Here is an 18,812-nt window from a genome sequence, read left to right as displayed (position 1 = left end):
ACATACATCATTCCGCACAGCGAAGCTGAAACATCCAACTGCAGGACCAAGAAGAAAAACACATCTCTGTGCAGTGGAGGGGGACTTCCTACTATATCCGTTTTCAAACTGGTAAATAGCTGTTAAAGACCCACAATTGCATTGATTTACGGAATATGAAGCAAAAAAAAGCAACTTGAACTCAACGCATTCAAAGTTACATCATTGCGCAACACAGAGACGAGTTGCCGAGCGGGGATAGATCAGTTCAAATCCTCCCTCCTTTCGCTCCCTGTGACTGGTCGGTGCCTGTGTCAGTCAGGGGGAGGGGGTGCACCGCTAATTTCTATATGCCTGTATGTCAAGTTAAGAGTCAGATTGCGTTGGTTCTCGTGTGTGGCTGTCAGCAGCAGCCTCAGTGGAAGTCCACTGCTTCGGTCTGGGATTTCTTGCGTGTTCTGAATCAGATGAGAAGCTCGTTACGCGCGTCTACCTGCGCACACTGAACCCTTTGCCTTTGGATATTGCTGCCACCTAAAACGCGCCCGCACACTTCAGTCTCGTGGTATTTTTTGTATTTATTTTTTGCTTTTGAATTGAGCTGCTGTGTAATAAACAACGAGCCCGAGGGAAGACTCATCACAAAACTTTAAAGAAGACTTTGCAACTTTGGAGTTAACATCCAGAAGGGGGGTAGATCGGCGGGGGGAGTTCATGTGGTTTATCATCTGACAGAAGCGGGGGCATTTTCTTTGGGAAACTTACAGAAGGCTTATTTTTTTTTAAACATGTTCAGCAAGTGCTCCGTTGTGTTGTTGAATGTCCTCTTTCTGGTGCGGGCGCTCTCGGCTCATGAGTGCACGCCGTGTAATCTCCGGACTTGTCCCGTCAAAGCCCCGCACGGCTGCGAGGGTGGCCGGACCTTGGCCAGGGATCCGTGCGGGTGCTGTGACCAGTGCGCCCGGCTAGAGTGGGAACCCTGCGGCGGACAGGACTGGGCGCACGGCTACTGCGCCCTCGGGCTGACCTGCGCCTCTTTCAACACAACCAGAGCGGCCACGATCCCTGAAATTGGAGTGTGTAAAGGTGGGTAGCAGTCTGTCTTGTCATTTTTATTAAATCATAGAACTTGTGACAGTGTGCTGGGGTTGGGTTATTTAACAGTGCAATGAAATAACTGTAGGTGTCAGTTCTTTTGGTAAGCAACCACCCCCTTCCTTCAAGTGGCTTGAGGACATCGCCATTCAGATGTCAGTTAAATCCTGACAGCAGCGACTGTGTCAGTGTCTACCTCGTCACTGGCTGCCTGGAGCAGCTCCTCAGGTCTGTGGGGCTCTTGACTGCCAGGAGAGGAGTCATGTTCAGCTGCCCTTTCTTCTCTTCAAAGCTTCATTCACTCTCAGCTCAGAGGCATGACAAAAAGTTTGGCAGCAGTGATTTTGGCACCAAGTTACACTTCAGCTTCAGGAGGTTCTGTTCTCTTTGTTTTACAACTCAGAGAGACATTTATAAAAAAGGCAGTGAATTGAGATAAGACAAAAATGACAGTTTAAATCTGTGTGAGAGCGAAACTGCAGGTTACCAAGGGCAGGGCCAGCAAAGATTATTGTGTTTTTAAACTTGGAATACGCTGTAATTTAATAAATTGTCTGTATTGTTTACACCAGAGGCTTCAGTTTGTGCCCCAGAGATGCAATGGTTTGACAGCACGATTGCAAAAGTCCCGAGCAGATTTTCATTTGTAATCTTGTGAATCCACAGTGCGTTACTTTTCTGTTCTGTTTCTGTTCCGCTGGGGATGCGCTCATTTTACGCACAATTTGAGCAACTTTCTGAACTCCAAAGATATGTGTAGGGTGTCAGGTTCCTCACAGTGAATGAAGTAAGTAGTAATAGCCTTCTCCTGCGGAACAATACCTGCTGGGAGGTCAGCCCCTTTACCTGCACTGTGTCCAGCCTGTTTTGGAATGATTGAAAGGGACTGACAGGACTGTAGGAGAGAGTAAGCAGCTCTCAGTGGGTGTCTGGATCCCCTGACCCTGCCCTCCCATCATTCCTCTGTGAGGTGGTCCAGGCTCCACGAGGGTTTTCCAGGGGTCTCAAGCCCCTGGCCATCCCAGGAGACGCTGCTGCTGATTGTGCCTCATGTTCAGGTTAGGCTGGCGTCTGGAGGACATCTCCTCTGCAAATTAACAGCTTTGGAATGAGTGGGAGACCTAATGGCTCCTCTGATTGAGTTGTGCCTCTGGTCCTGTGGCTCCAGGGGCCTCTGAGCATGCTGCTGACCCCTAAATCAGACACACGTACACACACAATATCAATATCCCAGAGGGTCTTGGTGGGGGTAAAGCAACACCTCCCAGTGTGTTTTCAGGGGCCACGGTAGGCAGGTTGCTGGAGGCTGATCCCATACTTCCCTCCTGAAGCAGCAAGGGTCTTAAAGTGATTAGACTCGCAATCAGGAGAAGGGGGTAAATGTTTCCGCTTTCTGATCCCCTGCTTTTCTGCCCACAGTTTTGATTTTCTGGGTGGCCATAATCTGTTAGTGTCGAGATGCTACAACCTTACAACACAGGTGACATGTTGTATGTTATATGAGAGGTACACCTTGGTAATGTGTCATCACTCAGTTTTTAATCGAATTGTTCACACTTCAAAGGTATAATAACCAAAAATAATTGCATGTAAAAACAATACATGTAGTATTAAAATCAGTTATTCTCATATAGGCATTTAAACACTGAAGCTCTTGTGAAAAAAATGGTGAATCAAATGTTGCTGTTTCAGGTTGCAGGTTGGGTCTGTTGAACGTCTGGTGAGTGCACAGGCACCTGCTCAGGGGATTAGTCATCTGGGCCTTTTACCATATCATATTTGCTTCACTGATCAGCCTGTCAGTCATGTGAAATCATCCAGTCTTTGCAGCTGAATGATTTGTTTTGATGTTCTCATTGTATTCTTGTGTCTGTCCTCCCACGCCAAGCTTCCCCAAGCTCCAGAAGCACTTAAAATACCACGTAACAGAATGTCTGTCTTACAGGGACGCTATGTCCACTGCACTCCTTCACATGCCGTCTACTTCTCCCTTCCCCTGGTATTATCTAATGTTTCAAAGACTTCCTTTTTAGCTCACTATCAGCCAGAGGGCCTCTAGAGGTCAGCTTTCCCATCCTGGCCCTGGATGCCAAGACAAGCAGTCTCAGTGGTTAAGAGAGGAATCCCCCTGGGATGAAGCCATAGACCTTGGCTAGTCATGCCAGGCCAGATAATGGATACCAAGGCCAGACCAGACCAGGGTCAGACTAGAAGGGTCTTGGCTGATGCAGACCAGCCTAGAACAAACTGGGCTGACTGGGGTCAAGCGAAAAATTAGCTCATGAGACAACATCTTTGGTTTCCAACTTTTCATTAATTGTTTTGACTTCCACCTCCTTTCTACATGCCAGATTTAGCACCCCACACACAGACAGGGACCCCTGCCACCACCACCTCAAAAGAAAATACCCTCCCAGGCACAGGAAAGCCTCTGAATGGAAAAAATGTGGAGTTGAGGATCATTTTGAGGTGAAAGGAAATCACAGGGAAAGTTTTGGTGTGGTTTATTGAAAAGGCTGCTTGTGCTTTGCCAGTCTCGCTGGCTGTCTGGGAGAGCTATTAACAGCACAGGCTGGCTCAGGTTAAAGGTAGTATTACCTTCACCTCTTCCATTGGGCCGGTGTTTAGTGTAGTGCTTGTGAACATCGTCCCTCACCAAGGAGTCATGCACACAACCAACATAACTTGAGGAAAGTGTTTTCAAGGATACTTTCCTTTGCAGTCACATTGATTCGCTTCAACAGTAAAATTTATTATAGTAAGAGGCTGGCTTTAACCCACAGTGGAATATCTGTTTAAAATTAACATGGATCAACATATGTGTTTTATTATGATTTACAGCATTTAAAAGCAAAGCTGTGGAATTCTGTTTTTTTCCAGTCACTTCGACTCATCCCATTATTGTTTCTCTGACCCCTAGCAGAGAATGAAAACTTAGGATTTAATTTTAAAGGGCTTGATTTCATGTAATATGGCTATAGTAGTCAGGTAAACATACTATTAAGAGTGTATTTATAGGATAGTTAGACATTTTCACCTTTTCCTCTGGTGCATTATTCTGGTGTGTAGCTCTTTGGAGAAGAGAGTATTATAATAAGCTCCAATCACGCTTCCACACTGTTGGTTGAGGCCTGGGAGCTAAATGCTTGGGAAGGGGTTACTCAATGTTACAGTTTGTCTCATCCTGTTTACTCTGCTGCCACTCTTAGTGCATTTGGACAACTGTGAAGGAGGGTATTTTGGGGGTATATATGTGTTTGTGTATTCATGCATATGAAAGGGACACTATGGGTGATGTGCATGTTGGGCCTCTTTAATCCCAGGGTACTGGTGGTTGCTCAGCCCACATGGCAATAACGGGGCACATCAGTCCCTTGTACATTCCTTCCTATAGTAAAGTTTCATCCAAGTTGGGGTAAGCCTCAAGGTGCCTTCTCAGGGGGTAAGGCTCACAAGGCGAGGGAACAATATGTGGATATGGTGCAAGTGGCCTTGGTACAGAAGAGGCGTTCCAGCAGCGAGCAGAGATGGAAACCCTGGGAGGGCCCCATGCTGTGGAACAAAAGCAAACAAATGGGCTCAATAGCTAAAGTAGCGTGGCACGACGAGGAAAGAGCAGCCCTCCAGCAGCCCAGAAATACACTGGTCACTTCAGTAACGGCGGTGCCAGGGCAATGTGTTGCAACAGAGGCTGTAAGCTGGCTAACCCTTCAGCACTTTTGGGAAACAAATCTCGGTTTCTGGCACAGTTTGCCTTGTGATTACGCTTTACACTCCAATGTCTGCTTATTCATGGATAAAATAGACAAACCAGTCCAAGTGAAGGTTCATGTTCTTTCCCTATCCTAATGTCCTCCATTCTCCCTGCTGTCCTCGGCACTCCACAGAGCTCCCTGACCATCCAGAGGCAGGCCTGGAGGACGAGCGCTGTCCCCTGATAACAGGCTGCGACAGAGCTGGAGGTCAATGTGTGTGTGATGCCCGTCACTCCTGCTTGGAATCTTTTACCTACCCAGACCAAGAAACCTGCATGAAGTCCAGTAAGTCAGGTGAGCCCTCTCCTTCCATCACACACATATTTGGAAATACAGATGCATGTACACACACACAAGCACAGAATCCTAGTCAGAGGGAATAATGCTGTCCATTGAGGGTAGCTAATCCATAACAGATGTGGCTCTGAGGTGACTAATGCTACTTACATATCATAGTGATGACACACATGCTAGGGCTTTGTCTAGTCGTTCCCCTTTCACCCTTGAGTGGTGCCATTGTCCGTGACTCATTGATGACTGTGGTTTGTGTGTGTGTGTGTGTCCACGGCTGGATTTCAGAGGGTCGCAGGCACGAACACCGGGAAAGACACAGAGAAAAGTATGTGGGACCATCCAATCCGGCCTGCATGTTCTCTGGGTGTAACCTGACCGCTGAGGGCTGTGTGTGCGAGTCTCAGAGCTGCCACCACCACTTCGCCTACATCAACCGCAGCCAGTGCCAGGAAGCCGCAGGTAACCTTCAAATGACCTGCAACTGGAACTGACAACCACACAGCAGCCGACCAGTAGCTTTACTCAGCTCAAGTTATTTAGAGCTAAGAAGACAAGATTTATACCTGAGTCTGAAATACATTCTGCAGCCACAGAGTTACTTTTATCTAAAAGCCCATGCTTAATATAAACAGTGATATAAAGTGATCTTTGGCCCTGCTCTTGTACAAATCAACTCTGAGTAGTACACAGAATTCCTTATGTCCCAGCTCATTATGTGTGAAAAGAAGCACTTTGGTGCTGACCAATGAAAACCATGTGCCTCTAAATTTGCTCACCTTTGATTTTAAGCAGAGGGACCCTTTAAAGTTCCAGTACTTTAAATTATGCATATGATTGCACAATTAATCCTTCGTACCAATCTGTCAGAATATTTGCATGGAGTCACTTGCATCTCACAGTGTGATACTACGTATGAAAGCTTAGCAGGCGGATGGTATAATGCACAGCACTTCCCATGATAACATGCAGAGAGTGTGAAAATTAAAGGAGAAGGTGAAAAAGTAAGAGCATGAGTGATGTCATGTAAAGAAAACAAGGAGAAAAGATGTTGAGTGAAAGAAAGAAGGTGTGAATCTGACAGAGGAGCAATAACAGAAAAGGTCTCAATTACTAGAAAAGGAGTTCCCGAGACTGATGATAGAAATATGAAGTGTTGGAGAGGCACAGGACAATGTCCTTAAGGTGCAAATATATAGAGTGCAAGATGATTGCTTGCCCTGTGTGGGAGGTAAAAAAGAGGATCTATTTGAATGATGTGCGAGAATACAAGAATGTGTGTACCTCCACTCTAAGCAGTCACAATGATTGACACTTCTAGGTGAAACATGTTATTGGCAGAGAGAGTTTAGTTTCCTCATTTGGATTGTTGGGTGTCTGGTGGATAGATAGGCGCTAAGTGCTACGGCTGCCTCCTGAGTGACATTTGCAAAATAGGACAGGACTGCCACTGAGTGAACTCACTGAACCTCTGTGTATGTTAAGTAAACCTCATTTCACTGAACAAGCCTTTCCAGAAAACTGTAAAACCATGCTGTAAACCTGAAGGAAAGTGGTTCGGTGCTGTAGTGAACAGATTAAGTCCAAAGCATGTGACTGTGACTGCTTGTGTTTTTATCTACATGTTGCTCTCCTTTGATACTAAAGGTTCTCCCCCTCTTTGCAATTTTCTGACATTTCAGATGAAGAACAGCTCTCTAGGAACATGCTGTGGAAACATATTTGAGATTATTTAGTCTGTAAATAACACAGAGGTAATTACAGAACACGTCTGGAGCCTCACTGAGTAAATCCCACAGGAAGTGTGTTCGTCAAACATTATATTGTTTAGACGTAACATTGAAGTCTAGTGTTACAATGAAAGATATGCTCATCTATGTTCTGTAACTCCCTCATCTCAAAGCCAGAGCCCAACGGATGACAGTTTAAACTCACACCAGTGGAACTGTAAACAACATTTTTCAACAGCTTATGAGTTCTCACTGCAACACACACCCACCCTTCTGATGGCCCCTCATTAAGTAAGAGACCAGGATGTGTGTGTCTGTTATGTCTGTAAGTATGCATGTGCATGTGGAAGGATGCACACGCTTGCATGTGTTTATCACATGTGTGATGAAGCATATATATTGTGTGTATATGTATGTGAGCATGCGTGTCTGCGTCTGTGTTTGCGCATGTGTCTGTGCGTGATAATTATCTTGTTTGTGTAGATGTCTCGGCAGAGATTTTCCTTTGTCATCATCAGGAGCTTCCTCTGCGCACAGACTGGGGCTCTGTGGTTAGGAACTTATTCGCTTAGTCCTGTTGGACTCCATAGTGACTGCGTCCATCCGTCAACCCCTCGTTTTCCTGACACAAGCAGTTATTAAGATCTGTGTTAGCATGCACTGCTAGTGTGGGAAAGAAATGTCTCCTGTTAACCTGCGCCCAAAGCATGAACATTCACTTGTCTTCACATGCACTGGGACATCAAAGCACAACCCAACGCTTCAAGAACCTCTTTTCAGACATCAGTCGGAACATGAATTCTCTTCTTGAGATTTGTAAGTTCACACATGGTAATGGTTTGGTCTCTCACTTTCTGTTTAACTCACGCAGTGGTCTTGTCAGTTCATCCCTCTGCTGTGACTCACTGGGATCTGTTAAAACTCAACATCTTTTCCGCTTCACCACAGCCGGTGTTCAATCACCTAAAGTTGCCTCTTGCAGTCTCAGCGGGATCTTGTTCTCTGCTGGTATACAAGACGCTGATGTAATTTGGCTGCAAACATTCAATCAGAAGCAACATGGTGTGCCAGACGTATTACCCACATGTCCGGGAAAGAGGATGTGATAAGTGTAGGAAAGGGAGGGGGAAGGCAGACGCAGGAAGATAGGAAATCACAACACGCCATTTTGTAGAGGTATTTGTGTGTTTTGTGTACAGGCCCCAGGGTCTTTGGATGGTGGTGTTTGGAAATTTTACACTCTAGGATGGTTTACATATTTCATTCATGATAAGGCCCCTAACTGCTATTTTAGAGGAATTCCCCTGGTGTCGCTCACTGTCAGGAACAAGCAACATCAGTCAACAGAGTGTTTAGGTGATTCATACAACTGGCATCACTTAACACTAACATTTGCTCAGCAACTAATTGTTGAAAACCCAAGCTATGCTGAAGCAGCCAGGTTGTCTACTTACTTGCTCTTGTGACCTGATAATGAGGATAAAATAGAGTAAAATAGAGCTACATTTGTCCCTCACTTGTGTGTGGAAGTTCACAAACGTTTCATCAGACAGGGAAGCGGTGCCCACTGTGAAGCCATGGCACAAACGGACCTTGCTCCCACAAATCTACTTGCCCACCTATGTCAGCTCCGTCCCGCCTCTCTCTGCCCTTGTGAAAGGACTGTTAGTTCTGCTTGGCTGCAGCCTCTTTGTGGTAGAGCTATTACTGGCTGAGCCAGACCGCCACTGGCTGGCAGGGGCGTGAGACGTCTCAGTGGTGTGTGTTTGTGTGCCGTCTGTGGAAGCCATGGCCTCTGTTGTACCCTGCGAGCAGCTCGTTTCCCAGTCTGTGCGTAGTTTGTATGTGGGTAGTGATTTCGAAGAGGAAACAAAACTCTTGTGTGGCAATTGAGACAAAGAACTTCCCTTAAAGGCATGTTGGGATTGCTGTCAACCCAGTCACTACTCGTGGTCAGCCGCTAACCAAACCAGCCAACATTAGGCCAGCAGAAAAAGCCAAGCCACACACTCACATGAAATCTTAGACCATTCCTGCATGTCCAGCTCTAACCCTCACTCCATTCACTAAATCTAGACCTAAAGCCTCCGCTCATTGACACAACCATAACCATTAACAAATTAAAAGACACCCTGACTTCAGCCAACTCCTGTTGTTTCCAGGCACATTTCTTCTATTATCAGCCATTCTTTCCCCTTTTCCCTGTATAGAAACAGAATCCATATATACCTCAAATGGCTCTTCCATAATGTATTCAACAGCTGTCTACACCACATGTCCCCCATATACATATTTTCTACATTTGCTACAGATGACGGCTGAGTTGTTTTCTTAGGTATAGTGTATAAAGTACACGTGACAACTGTTATGTTTCCCAGTTCTTTATATACAGTACCCTGGAGCAGAGTATGCTCACCCTTTTCATATGCATTTTGTGGTAGATACAACGATAAACCATGCATGCTGATCTCTGTTTGAGGGACAGACCCTTTAGCCCTCACACTCTCTGTCATTGGCCTAATCTTATTGGCCATCTGACGGCAAGGAAAGGGTGTGTTTCACTGGAATGCACACATGCTGTGTACACTCACTTTGCACACGCACAAACACATACATGGAAAATCTATGTGCAAATGTGCACCTACATGGGGACATTCTCATTACCTCACCCAAACAGCCTCATTCACAGCTGCAGCGGTGTTACTTAAGACACTGAGATCACGTTTTTCATCTGCAAATATTTAGTCAAAGAGCGAGAGAGTGAGGCAGCAGATGCAGTCCTGCCGGCTGCTGCATGCCTGCGCCCGACTACCTCAAGCTTCTGACCATGGTGTGAAGTTCCCACCAAATGTTTCTTCCCGGTGACCCTGTCTGTGCCTTTTGGCCTGGACCCCCTCCCAGACATGCTCCGCGGTCCTCACACATATACTCACACACGCCGATACACACAGTGAACAATGCTGACTTTCTCAGCTGTAACTGCTGGTGGGCACTGGGCCAGGCCCCCACAGCTTTACGTGAGAGACGGCCCCGATGTGTCCCTTTGCGGAGCAACTTTATAAAACCTGAGGACAGACCAGAAAACCCACGGAGGGCAGCTGGACTGAGACAGCTTTGTTCTCATCTGAATTGCTTCCAAAGTCAGTCGGTGAACAGAACTCACATTGTGCGCTTTTTCCATGAGTAAACTTAGGCTGTCAACACAGCCTCCTCTGCCTGTCCGAGCCGCTCTGGTTCAGGGAAAGACTGCTCTCCTTGTACGAGGGGTTGAAGAGAAGAAAAAAACCATTTAGATAGGAGGTGTTTTTCTTCTTCTTCAATGAGCTGAGATGCCAGAACTATGCATTGTTAACAACAGGGACCATTCTGTGGTAATGAAGCAATTTCCGTATCCCACCTCTTCCAGACCAGTGTCAGGTGTGTGTCTTTTTTGTGTGTGTGTGTGTGTGTGACTATATATTGTTGCAGGTTGTGCACTGAGGTCAGAGGTTTTCTATTATTTGCTATCTTACAGAGCACATGTTGCCTAATCTGGAGAGAGAATTTATCAAGCATACCAAATCAAGCTTTTTGTGTTTGTGCAAGCTGGAGTATGGCCACCATTGTGATACAAAGATTGGTTCAGTGGTTGCTGACTCACTAATTACAGCCATTTAGGCTCAGAGATAGAACACAAACAGCACAGGATAAAATCCATTTGCTGCTGACTTTTTCCATCCTCTGTCTGCTTATTGTGCCTATAAATGCAGCAGTAAGAAAATTATATTAATTGGACCTGCAAGGGTTGGACCACTTCCACGGATAGATACAATCCTATTCATTTGAATGACAATGGTATATCTGCCAGCTGCTTTTCCCAGCGCACTCTAACCCCAGCCATTATTACAAGTGAAAGAGTAATCAGCCTTCTCTGGGAGACATACAATACACAGAAAGTGTTTTTCAGTGCAGAACGTTGTGCAAGATTGTCCCAGGGTATTCTATGGCTCAGTGTGAGGTTTTCATATGCAAAACCAGTCTTCAACTGAGCAGCAGCAGACTGCGTTATAGACTTTATTGGAAGTAAAACATTCACCAATCAACATTTCCAACTGAAGTTTATTTAACTCCAGCATAGGAAATAGGCCAAAAACCGTTAAAAGGGTTGTAGCCTCTCTTAATTCAGGGGTTTTCCCCTCATTTTCTATGACACTAGTCAGCTACAAAGTTTATCAATGGAGCTTTGTGGCGGTCCTCACTGTTCCCAGGTTGCTTGAGTAAACAGTACAGTACAGATACCTCACACTCCTGCTCTATTTATCCGGAGCCAGAAAAATTCAACATTTCCCTTATCCTCAATTTCATCTGTCAGAAATGTTACCCCACCCACCAAAATACAGCAGTCACAGTCTTACAGCCTCTCTCCTCCATGTTTATTCAAGGTCAGGTAGACATCAAACGGCTACTTAACTGCAATGGCAGCAGAGCATCAGGTCAGACCAAAAAGTTAATCTTAAAGAGCTGGAAAGGCTGAGAATACAGTACGATTCAGAGGTCCAGCTCTAGAGTTGAGGACTGGCAGAGGAGAACCATTATCAGGGGATCAGAAGTCTGGACCCCGAACCGCTCACCAGCTCAGTTTTCCCATCTTGTGGCAAAACCCAAAGGGATCCGCTTACAGGTCTTCAAATGTCAGGGATGAGGCATATCCTCTGAGAGACTCGTGTTGCGTTGTGGAGCCAGCACCAGTCTGGGAAGACCATCAACAAAACTCTGCTTCTGGAAACACTAGCGAAATCCTAAGTACTGTTACACAATCCCAGCCTGTATCATTCCCTCTCCTCAAAAACCATATGTATGCAAAGATTGTCAACTATTTCAAATAACTAAATCATAATCCACTTAATTGAACTTTCTTATAAGGCAGTCATTTGTTGACACAGTTTCTCCTTTAAATGTCAGTGATGATTTAAACTGGATGTATAATTGCCAGATTGTCCTCTTTCTCATCCATAATCTCTGGGCTAGTTAATGCTGCCTTTCTTCTCAGCTGTCAAAGTGCTACAAAGTCTGTATTTACTGTGCTTTCAGAGGGGGATCTCGGAAATTACTTAGTGATTGACAATTATAGGACAGGACCTGAGTCTGCTCTCCGCAATCCTTCTCTTCTGCCTGCACTGTATACATTACAATGACACTGAGAACCAAAATAAACACGTCCATTTGGTTTGGGTAATCCAATCTTTATAAGGTAGCTACTGTTCTCATACAATGTCTGCACAGAGGGGCGCTCCACTTTTCTTTTCCTGAACAGACTCCAAAATACACCCCTGAGCCCCTTGCCCAGATTTCCAGTACCCCTGCACCCGTTTCCCCTAACAAGGGGTATCAGAGCTATTATGTTGGCTCTGGCAAATGAATAGACAAACATCCTGGTATGCTAAGTGAAGGAGAGCTTCTAAACTGGCAAGAAGAAAAGCTTTGTTGAAGGTTGGCTGGTATTAATGACTGATTTTAGAGCGTGAGGGGCTGTTTGGATTGTGAGCCAGCCGGGCCAGGCTGGGTGGGATCAGAGGCCCATAGACAGGATACGCAGAGAGCCTTGTCGTGTCTGGAGCGCCGCTCTCACTTCTCTGACAGGATGCTGTGAAGCTGTCACGGACTGAAGTGGTGATCTGATGACTGTGCACAGAGTTGTGTTGACTGTGTGAACTCAGCTTTCAGACCGTAACACGAGTAGCACTGTTCTAAAGTGGCTCGACTGACACTACGAAGAGGCGGCCTCCACACACACATGCACACACACGTTTAAGCACAGAAAAATCCCTCCTTCCTCTACAAGAACAGTGTGGGCAGTGTCAGAGCTTAGAGCAGTTGAAGGTGGTGTTACAGAATGTCATAGGATGAAAAATATAAAGGATGCCAAAGCTGTTCCTTTCACTGTTATGGCTTGCATATACTGTATGCTGCATACACACCTGTATTGTAACATGAACGCCCATGTCTGTGTGTTTCAGAGGAGCTGAAGTGTGCCGGGGTGACGTGTCCCGCTCTGCAGGTGCCCTCTTGCCCCAAGGGTTCGGTCCTGACCAAGAGTTACACGCCCCCTGCTGGTTGCTGCCCATCAATACCACCCCAGTGCACTTGCGACCTCCGTGCCTGTCACAAGCCCCAGTGCCTGAGCGGACAGCGCGCCGTGCCACTCAGCCAGGCCAGCGGCCAGCCAGGAGACTGCTGTGATGTCTTTGAGTGCCAGAAAGGTGATTACACTGAACTGCACACTAAACGATCTGTTTCGATTGGTCTCCCACTAGGGGTAGCAATGGCACAGTTGGTGTGAGATTCATCGCCTTTGAGGAAGCAATTATTTTCCTCAGAGTAAGGCTTTCCTCCCTGCTGACTAAATGTCCACAGATGAAAAGGAAAGTTGCTGATTGGATAATTACTGTTGGGCCGTTTATCAGGCTGGGCTGATGCCTCCCAGGGTTAAGACCATGGTTCAAAGACATTTTTTCATGGGTGTATCTACAAAAATGTATGTTGCCTGAAGGGATATTAAATATAATGGAGAATGCTGGTCTGAATTATGCTTTTGTACCATTTTCTCACCTGGTGAGAAGGAGATGGAGGAAATGCAAGGAAAGAGAAGTGAGAGAGTGCGCAGATGTTGATCCCATATAAAGGCCGCTTTTGACGTGGCCCAGAGGCAGCCAGGAGAGTCAGGAAGGCAGGGAGGGGACCTGTGGTATTGGTGTGTTTACTCTGCGCTCCCAACAAATATTCGCTGTTTTACCAACAGAACAAATTCCCATTCTGGCCCCTCCACATGCATAAATGAGTGCCGTGTCCCGGAATTAATGGACTTAACGAGCGCAGTGACCAGAAAAGTGCTTAGGCTACGAATTTGCTCAACAGAAGTGCAGTGTCAAAGGGTTCCTGTCTGGTCACACGTCCAAAGGGAAAAGGTTCAACAGTTCATTGATGGGAATGCTTTTTATGTGCTCCAGTCTGCCAGTGGGGAGGGTAATTGAGTCCGGCAGGCCGGCGGGGGCTGAATGGCAGCCGTGGGGGCCATGGGATCAGTGTTTTGATAACAAGTGTCTGCTGCTCTTTGGGCCTGGGGCTTGATGCCTTTTGTGCTGCCCCTACCGTCCGTTAGGCCTGCATGACTGCATGCCGTGTCAGACAGCTCCACAGACAAGGACATGGACAAGGACAGACACTGGGCCCCCTAGTCACCTCCCCAATCCTACAGAGCCCCCCCAAAACACTGGCTACAAATACTGTATACATATAAAGTTGCTTTCAAACACCGTACCTATTCTCTAATGGAACACACTTTAGCACTGCCCCCCATTGTCTCTGTGTGTCGGGTTTGGACTGATTAACTTGTTTCCATTGCCCACTTGGCTGAGGGCTCATATTTAGTCAGGGTCAGTGTGTGCAGTGACAATAAATCCCACCTGTGTGTTTTGGCCTCCATCAACGATAGACTCTTTCCACTGTTGGCTGGAGATTGGCTGTAACTGGTGGCAGACCGAACCTGGCAGCACCGTCCTGACCTGATGTCATCTGATGCTACTTATAATCCTATTTGATCCTGTTTAGCTGTAGTCTGCTGTTTATCAACACTTTAGCCGGCACATATTCTGCGTATGTCCCCTGGATGCCGAGTAGGTTCAGGGTTGCACATGTGCTTTTTAGATTAAAGCCAGTGTAAGCAGTAAGAATAGAATCACCACACTAATGGTTCTCAGGGAGCTCAGCTTAAGTTTTGTTCTAATCACACAACAACCATGTTCTTAGTAATTAATGAGTGATTATTTTATTTAGATTAAACTCATCTGAACTGTTTAAAAGTATCAACTGTTGATTTTAATAAAGCCCATCATTATTCTTCTCTGGGAAAAATGTTTCCGTCTGTGGTTTTGCTTTATTCGCCTGTAAACCACTAGCCAGCATGACAGTGCATTATTAATGATTTAGGAAGGCTTAGTGTCACTGTTTTATGGCCCATCCATCTCTACATCCAATCCTTACCTCAGTATAGAGAAGACTGAACATCACAAAGCATGACTGGAATTTAGACTCTGTGCCGCAAGTTGTTTTAGGGATTAGCATTAACAAACACTGCGGAAATCACATGTGAGCATCCCCTCATGTGACTTCCTATTGCTTCTGTGAGCGTTAAAAACGTTGCTGTGCCTTTTGATTTCGGCCAGCTAAAGTACTTATTGCATTTTCTCTGCTTGGTTTTGCTGCACGCAAAGCAGGACGACAGGAATACTGAGAGAGAGAGAGAGAGGAAAGAGCAGAAAGAATGGAACAGAGAGATGGCAAGGAAGAGAATAAAAGATCAACAAATCCCTGCTGTACTTTCAACTCAGTTGGCCCACCTGCTTTGTATTAGAGTGCAGCGCTGGCTGTCGGAAGGCATGGGGTCATCGGCTCAGACACTTTGAGTCTGCACTCAAAGGTATGGCGTACAGATGCCACCGTAACCTCCACTCTCATTTATAGAAACCGCTGGCCCACATCTGCTTGCATCTGTGCAATACATTTACTCGCCTAACTAGTGTAGCTACTCCTCCATGGTTCTGGGGGTTTTCTTACATAACCACATTGCCTCACTTCCCTTATATTGGAGTGTGTTTGATGAAAAGTTACTGTGTGGTTACTTAAGATCTGAGAATGATGAGTCACCCAAACCACAGTGGTAAATTTGAATGTGTAATCTAGCATTACCATTGAGATGTCATGCTGTAATCTTCCTGTTCCTTTGGCTACAAATTACCCCTGTTAATTGTGAATGATTAATCATATTTGTTTCATTTTGTGGAAATTGCAACTGAGGATGTTATTGTTATGTTTGTAGCCTATTCTTTCTTTTACACAGATTCACACACTGCCAAATTTGCAATGAGCAGGTCAAGGCTTTCCCATACGTATTCGTATTTAATGGGCCTGACACAAGACCAGACCTTGGTTTTCCAACAGTGGCGTAACTAAGCTCATTTTAATTTTTATAGTAAAGGGAACACCGCTAAAAGAGGTTCTAAGTGCTTGGATGCTTTTGGGAAAGGCAGGCCAGAGCATTGATTCACCCCACCTGCCACCAGCACACTGAGCCCAGATTCTGCAAAGCCTCAGACCCACTACTGTTTTCTTTTACTCTGCAGTGCAAAAGTCCAACGCCTTTTCAAGACTTGATAGATCCCTGTGAAATTCCTCCTCATGGACTTGGCTTCATTGTCTGATAAATGCCATTCCACCCCACAGGCTTAACCTCAGCCATCAGTGTCTACCTCAGCACCATTTGGTTCACATAAACATTTCCATCAATAGCAGAAAATGAATGGATGTTTATGAATTTGTAATTGATTGTGTACAGTTGGGAAAGTCTCTCACTGATCAAGCTTGACATTTGTGATATAGTCACGAGGAGGCAATTCTTGTGTTAATCTTTGCCAAATGTGATGCACACCTGACAGAGCACAGTGCCCTATTGGTCACCCGCAGGGTGCGTTAAGCATTATCGTGCACACATGGTGTTTAGTTTAAGGTTGACAGCATCTGTCTGATTACTCTTTTCCCTGCTCTTCTTCTTAGTTTCTCCCAAGTGTGTCCACAATGGGAAGGAGTTTTCAGAGGGAGAGGTGTACCGCATGGACCCCTGCTGGCTGTGTCAGTGCCGGGGAGGGATCTCCTTCTGCTCCAAGGCAGAGTGTGCTGAGCTGGACTGTGAAAACTTCTACATTCCCGAAGGGGAGTGTTGCCCTGTCTGCATTGGTACACATATTTACCTTTTATTTATTTACCATTATTTCATCAAGATATGGAAACTTAATTCTTATTTTTGCTGAACGTTATACTATTAATAATGGGAAATTCTTAAAACTGGTGATGTGGCATAGACAAGAAGGCCTGTGTGCCCAGCTGGAAGAGTGGAAAGTTGATGCAGGAGAGCTAGTAATATCAAGATCCACCTTACCTGAAACTTCACTCTAGTGACCTTAACTTAATTGCTTCCTCATATAACCAGCTTCCACAGTTGTTAATATACCTGGCATACAAGATGCGCTCTATAGTACCAGCCAGGGATTCATTTGCATTGGGCAGACTTAAGAACGTTAAAATCCTCTTTCAGAGGGTACAGCTTGGTTTTGTAATATTTGTCTCTGGCTTTATGGAGAGGACCCACTTGCAAAAATACATCTGCTCAAAGCTAGGTAGGGTGCTCTGATATGTGCACTTAAGACCGTTAAAAAAAGGGGTTGCAGCGCATATGGCAGCCACATTACAGTCTGCTAGAAGTCAGTAGATGGGGATGGTAGCCAGTTTTGGCCTCTGCCTGCTTGGCTACAGTTGATTGGGTGCATGAGAGAGAGTGAAGAAGACAAAAAGCAAGACTGCATAGGAGATCATGTTAGGTCAGTGTTGGAAGTACACCTGGAATATGCAGGAATTTAGATGGTATGGAATGCTTTCATCTTTTTCTTATGGAAAGCTGCTCTTAATTACCGCATGGTTCACTGCGGAGAACATCAACTGTAATACTCTTAATCTGGATTAAGAGATGTATTTAAGGTTACCTGGTTGTGATAATGCTTAAAGCTCTACTAATTAATATTTCTATATTAGCAATAGGTGAAATGACTATGTGTAATGTGAAAGGGGTTGCTTGTAATAATAAATCCACAGAGAATTATTACTGGACTGTAGTTCCCCTCACATCTATGGAGAACTTTACCTTATTCCTGCTGATTTTGGTTTTGCAGTCCACAACTTAACTGTTTTTGGTCATTCTTTCCACTCTCATCAACACTATTCACAGCAGGGGCAGGCAGCTTTGATAAACTTACTGAATGCTACCTGCCCAGCATCAGACAAAGATAGTGACTTGCTGGTAAGAGCAAGATATCTTTGTGAGTCTCTGTGAGTTTGTGGAGACCAAAAACAGAACTGAGATTTGTCAGGTGGCCAGAATCACGACACTAAATAAATGCTAATGGTGTTCTGTGTCTGCTGGATAAAATCTTTAAGATAATATTGCCACTAAGGTCAGTGCTAGGTGACCAAAAAAGCAATTCATGCAGCTTCAATTAAGATACAATTTACCAAAAGAAACCTGGTAGTCGTCTGTGTATTACGTCAAGGTATGACAAGGTTTAAGAGAATGTACTTTGTTACATGGAAAACTCAATAGCATCTTTGTATAAGCATACATACATAGCCTGTAAAAACTGTTCTGGAGAAACTTTTTCAAGTCTGTGAAAATCACTGAAGAAAGCAAACAGAAGAATGCTATCACATTGCATTATTGGACGTGCAGGTTTCAGGGTTTTTTGAAACTTGACCCGTATTGGGTACAAAGAAATCAGGATATCTGGGCCTCTGCTGCATCACCTTCAACCACTCTTTTTTTTTTTTTAAAAGTCCCCCAGCTTTCCTGGAAGTGAGATGCTAAAATCCCGAAGTGATCCTTTAAAGTTCATTATAAGGGTCATGGTACAACATGTGATGTGTACACATTGAAAGAGATAGGGAGAGAATAAGGGGAGAGAAAAATAGATCCTGTTCAGGTTAATCACAGCCAGATGGATGGAACCTCAGCAGCCAAAAATCTGGGATCTGATAGGACAATTAGGCCTCCTGTGCACAGTATACAGTCCAAAAGGTGAGTGGACACTGTTGGGAGCAGCAGTTATTATGAATGTCATCACCCTGTATTTCCAATGATCAAATCTCTCATGGGATGACACAGCGATACCCCAAAACTCATCTGTCTCATTTCAACCTAAATTCCTATGTATGTTGTCGCACAGCCAGGGGCCTCTCCTCACGTATAAATGTAGATAAGTCATTGAAATTCAACAGTGTTCTCTTTGTAGTCCTTATTTTTTTTAAAGTGTTATTTTTCTTGGCCTTTTATGCCTTTATTTGATAGAGATAGCTGGAGAAAGACAGGAAAGGGGGGCAGAGA

General features: G+C 45.1%; 1 protein-coding gene across 1 annotated transcript in view; it reads left to right on the top strand.

Annotated features, from left to right (window-relative positions):
* Nucleotides 1-338: 338 nt before the first annotated feature.
* The window catches only part of crim1 (cysteine rich transmembrane BMP regulator 1 (chordin-like)), a 31,663-nt gene continuing 13,189 nt past the window's right edge, over nt 339-18,812 (top strand). The window contains exons 1-5 of the mRNA XM_035674532.1: nt 339-1,065; nt 4,962-5,123; nt 5,409-5,582; nt 12,847-13,089; nt 16,439-16,618. Coding sequence (XP_035530425.1) covers nt 768-1,065; nt 4,962-5,123; nt 5,409-5,582; nt 12,847-13,089; nt 16,439-16,618 — 1,057 coding nt within the window. The 5' untranslated portion in view covers nt 339-767. The remainder of the gene's footprint in view (nt 1,066-4,961; nt 5,124-5,408; nt 5,583-12,846; nt 13,090-16,438; nt 16,619-18,812) is intronic.

This window comes from Morone saxatilis, unplaced genomic scaffold (assembly GCF_004916995.1).
Source record: "Morone saxatilis isolate NCDOM2014 unplaced genomic scaffold, NCSU_SB_2.0 Contig3, whole genome shotgun sequence".
Lineage (NCBI taxonomy): Eukaryota > Metazoa > Chordata > Actinopteri > Moronidae > Morone > Morone saxatilis.
This window is presented reverse-complemented; position numbering and strand designations above follow the sequence as displayed.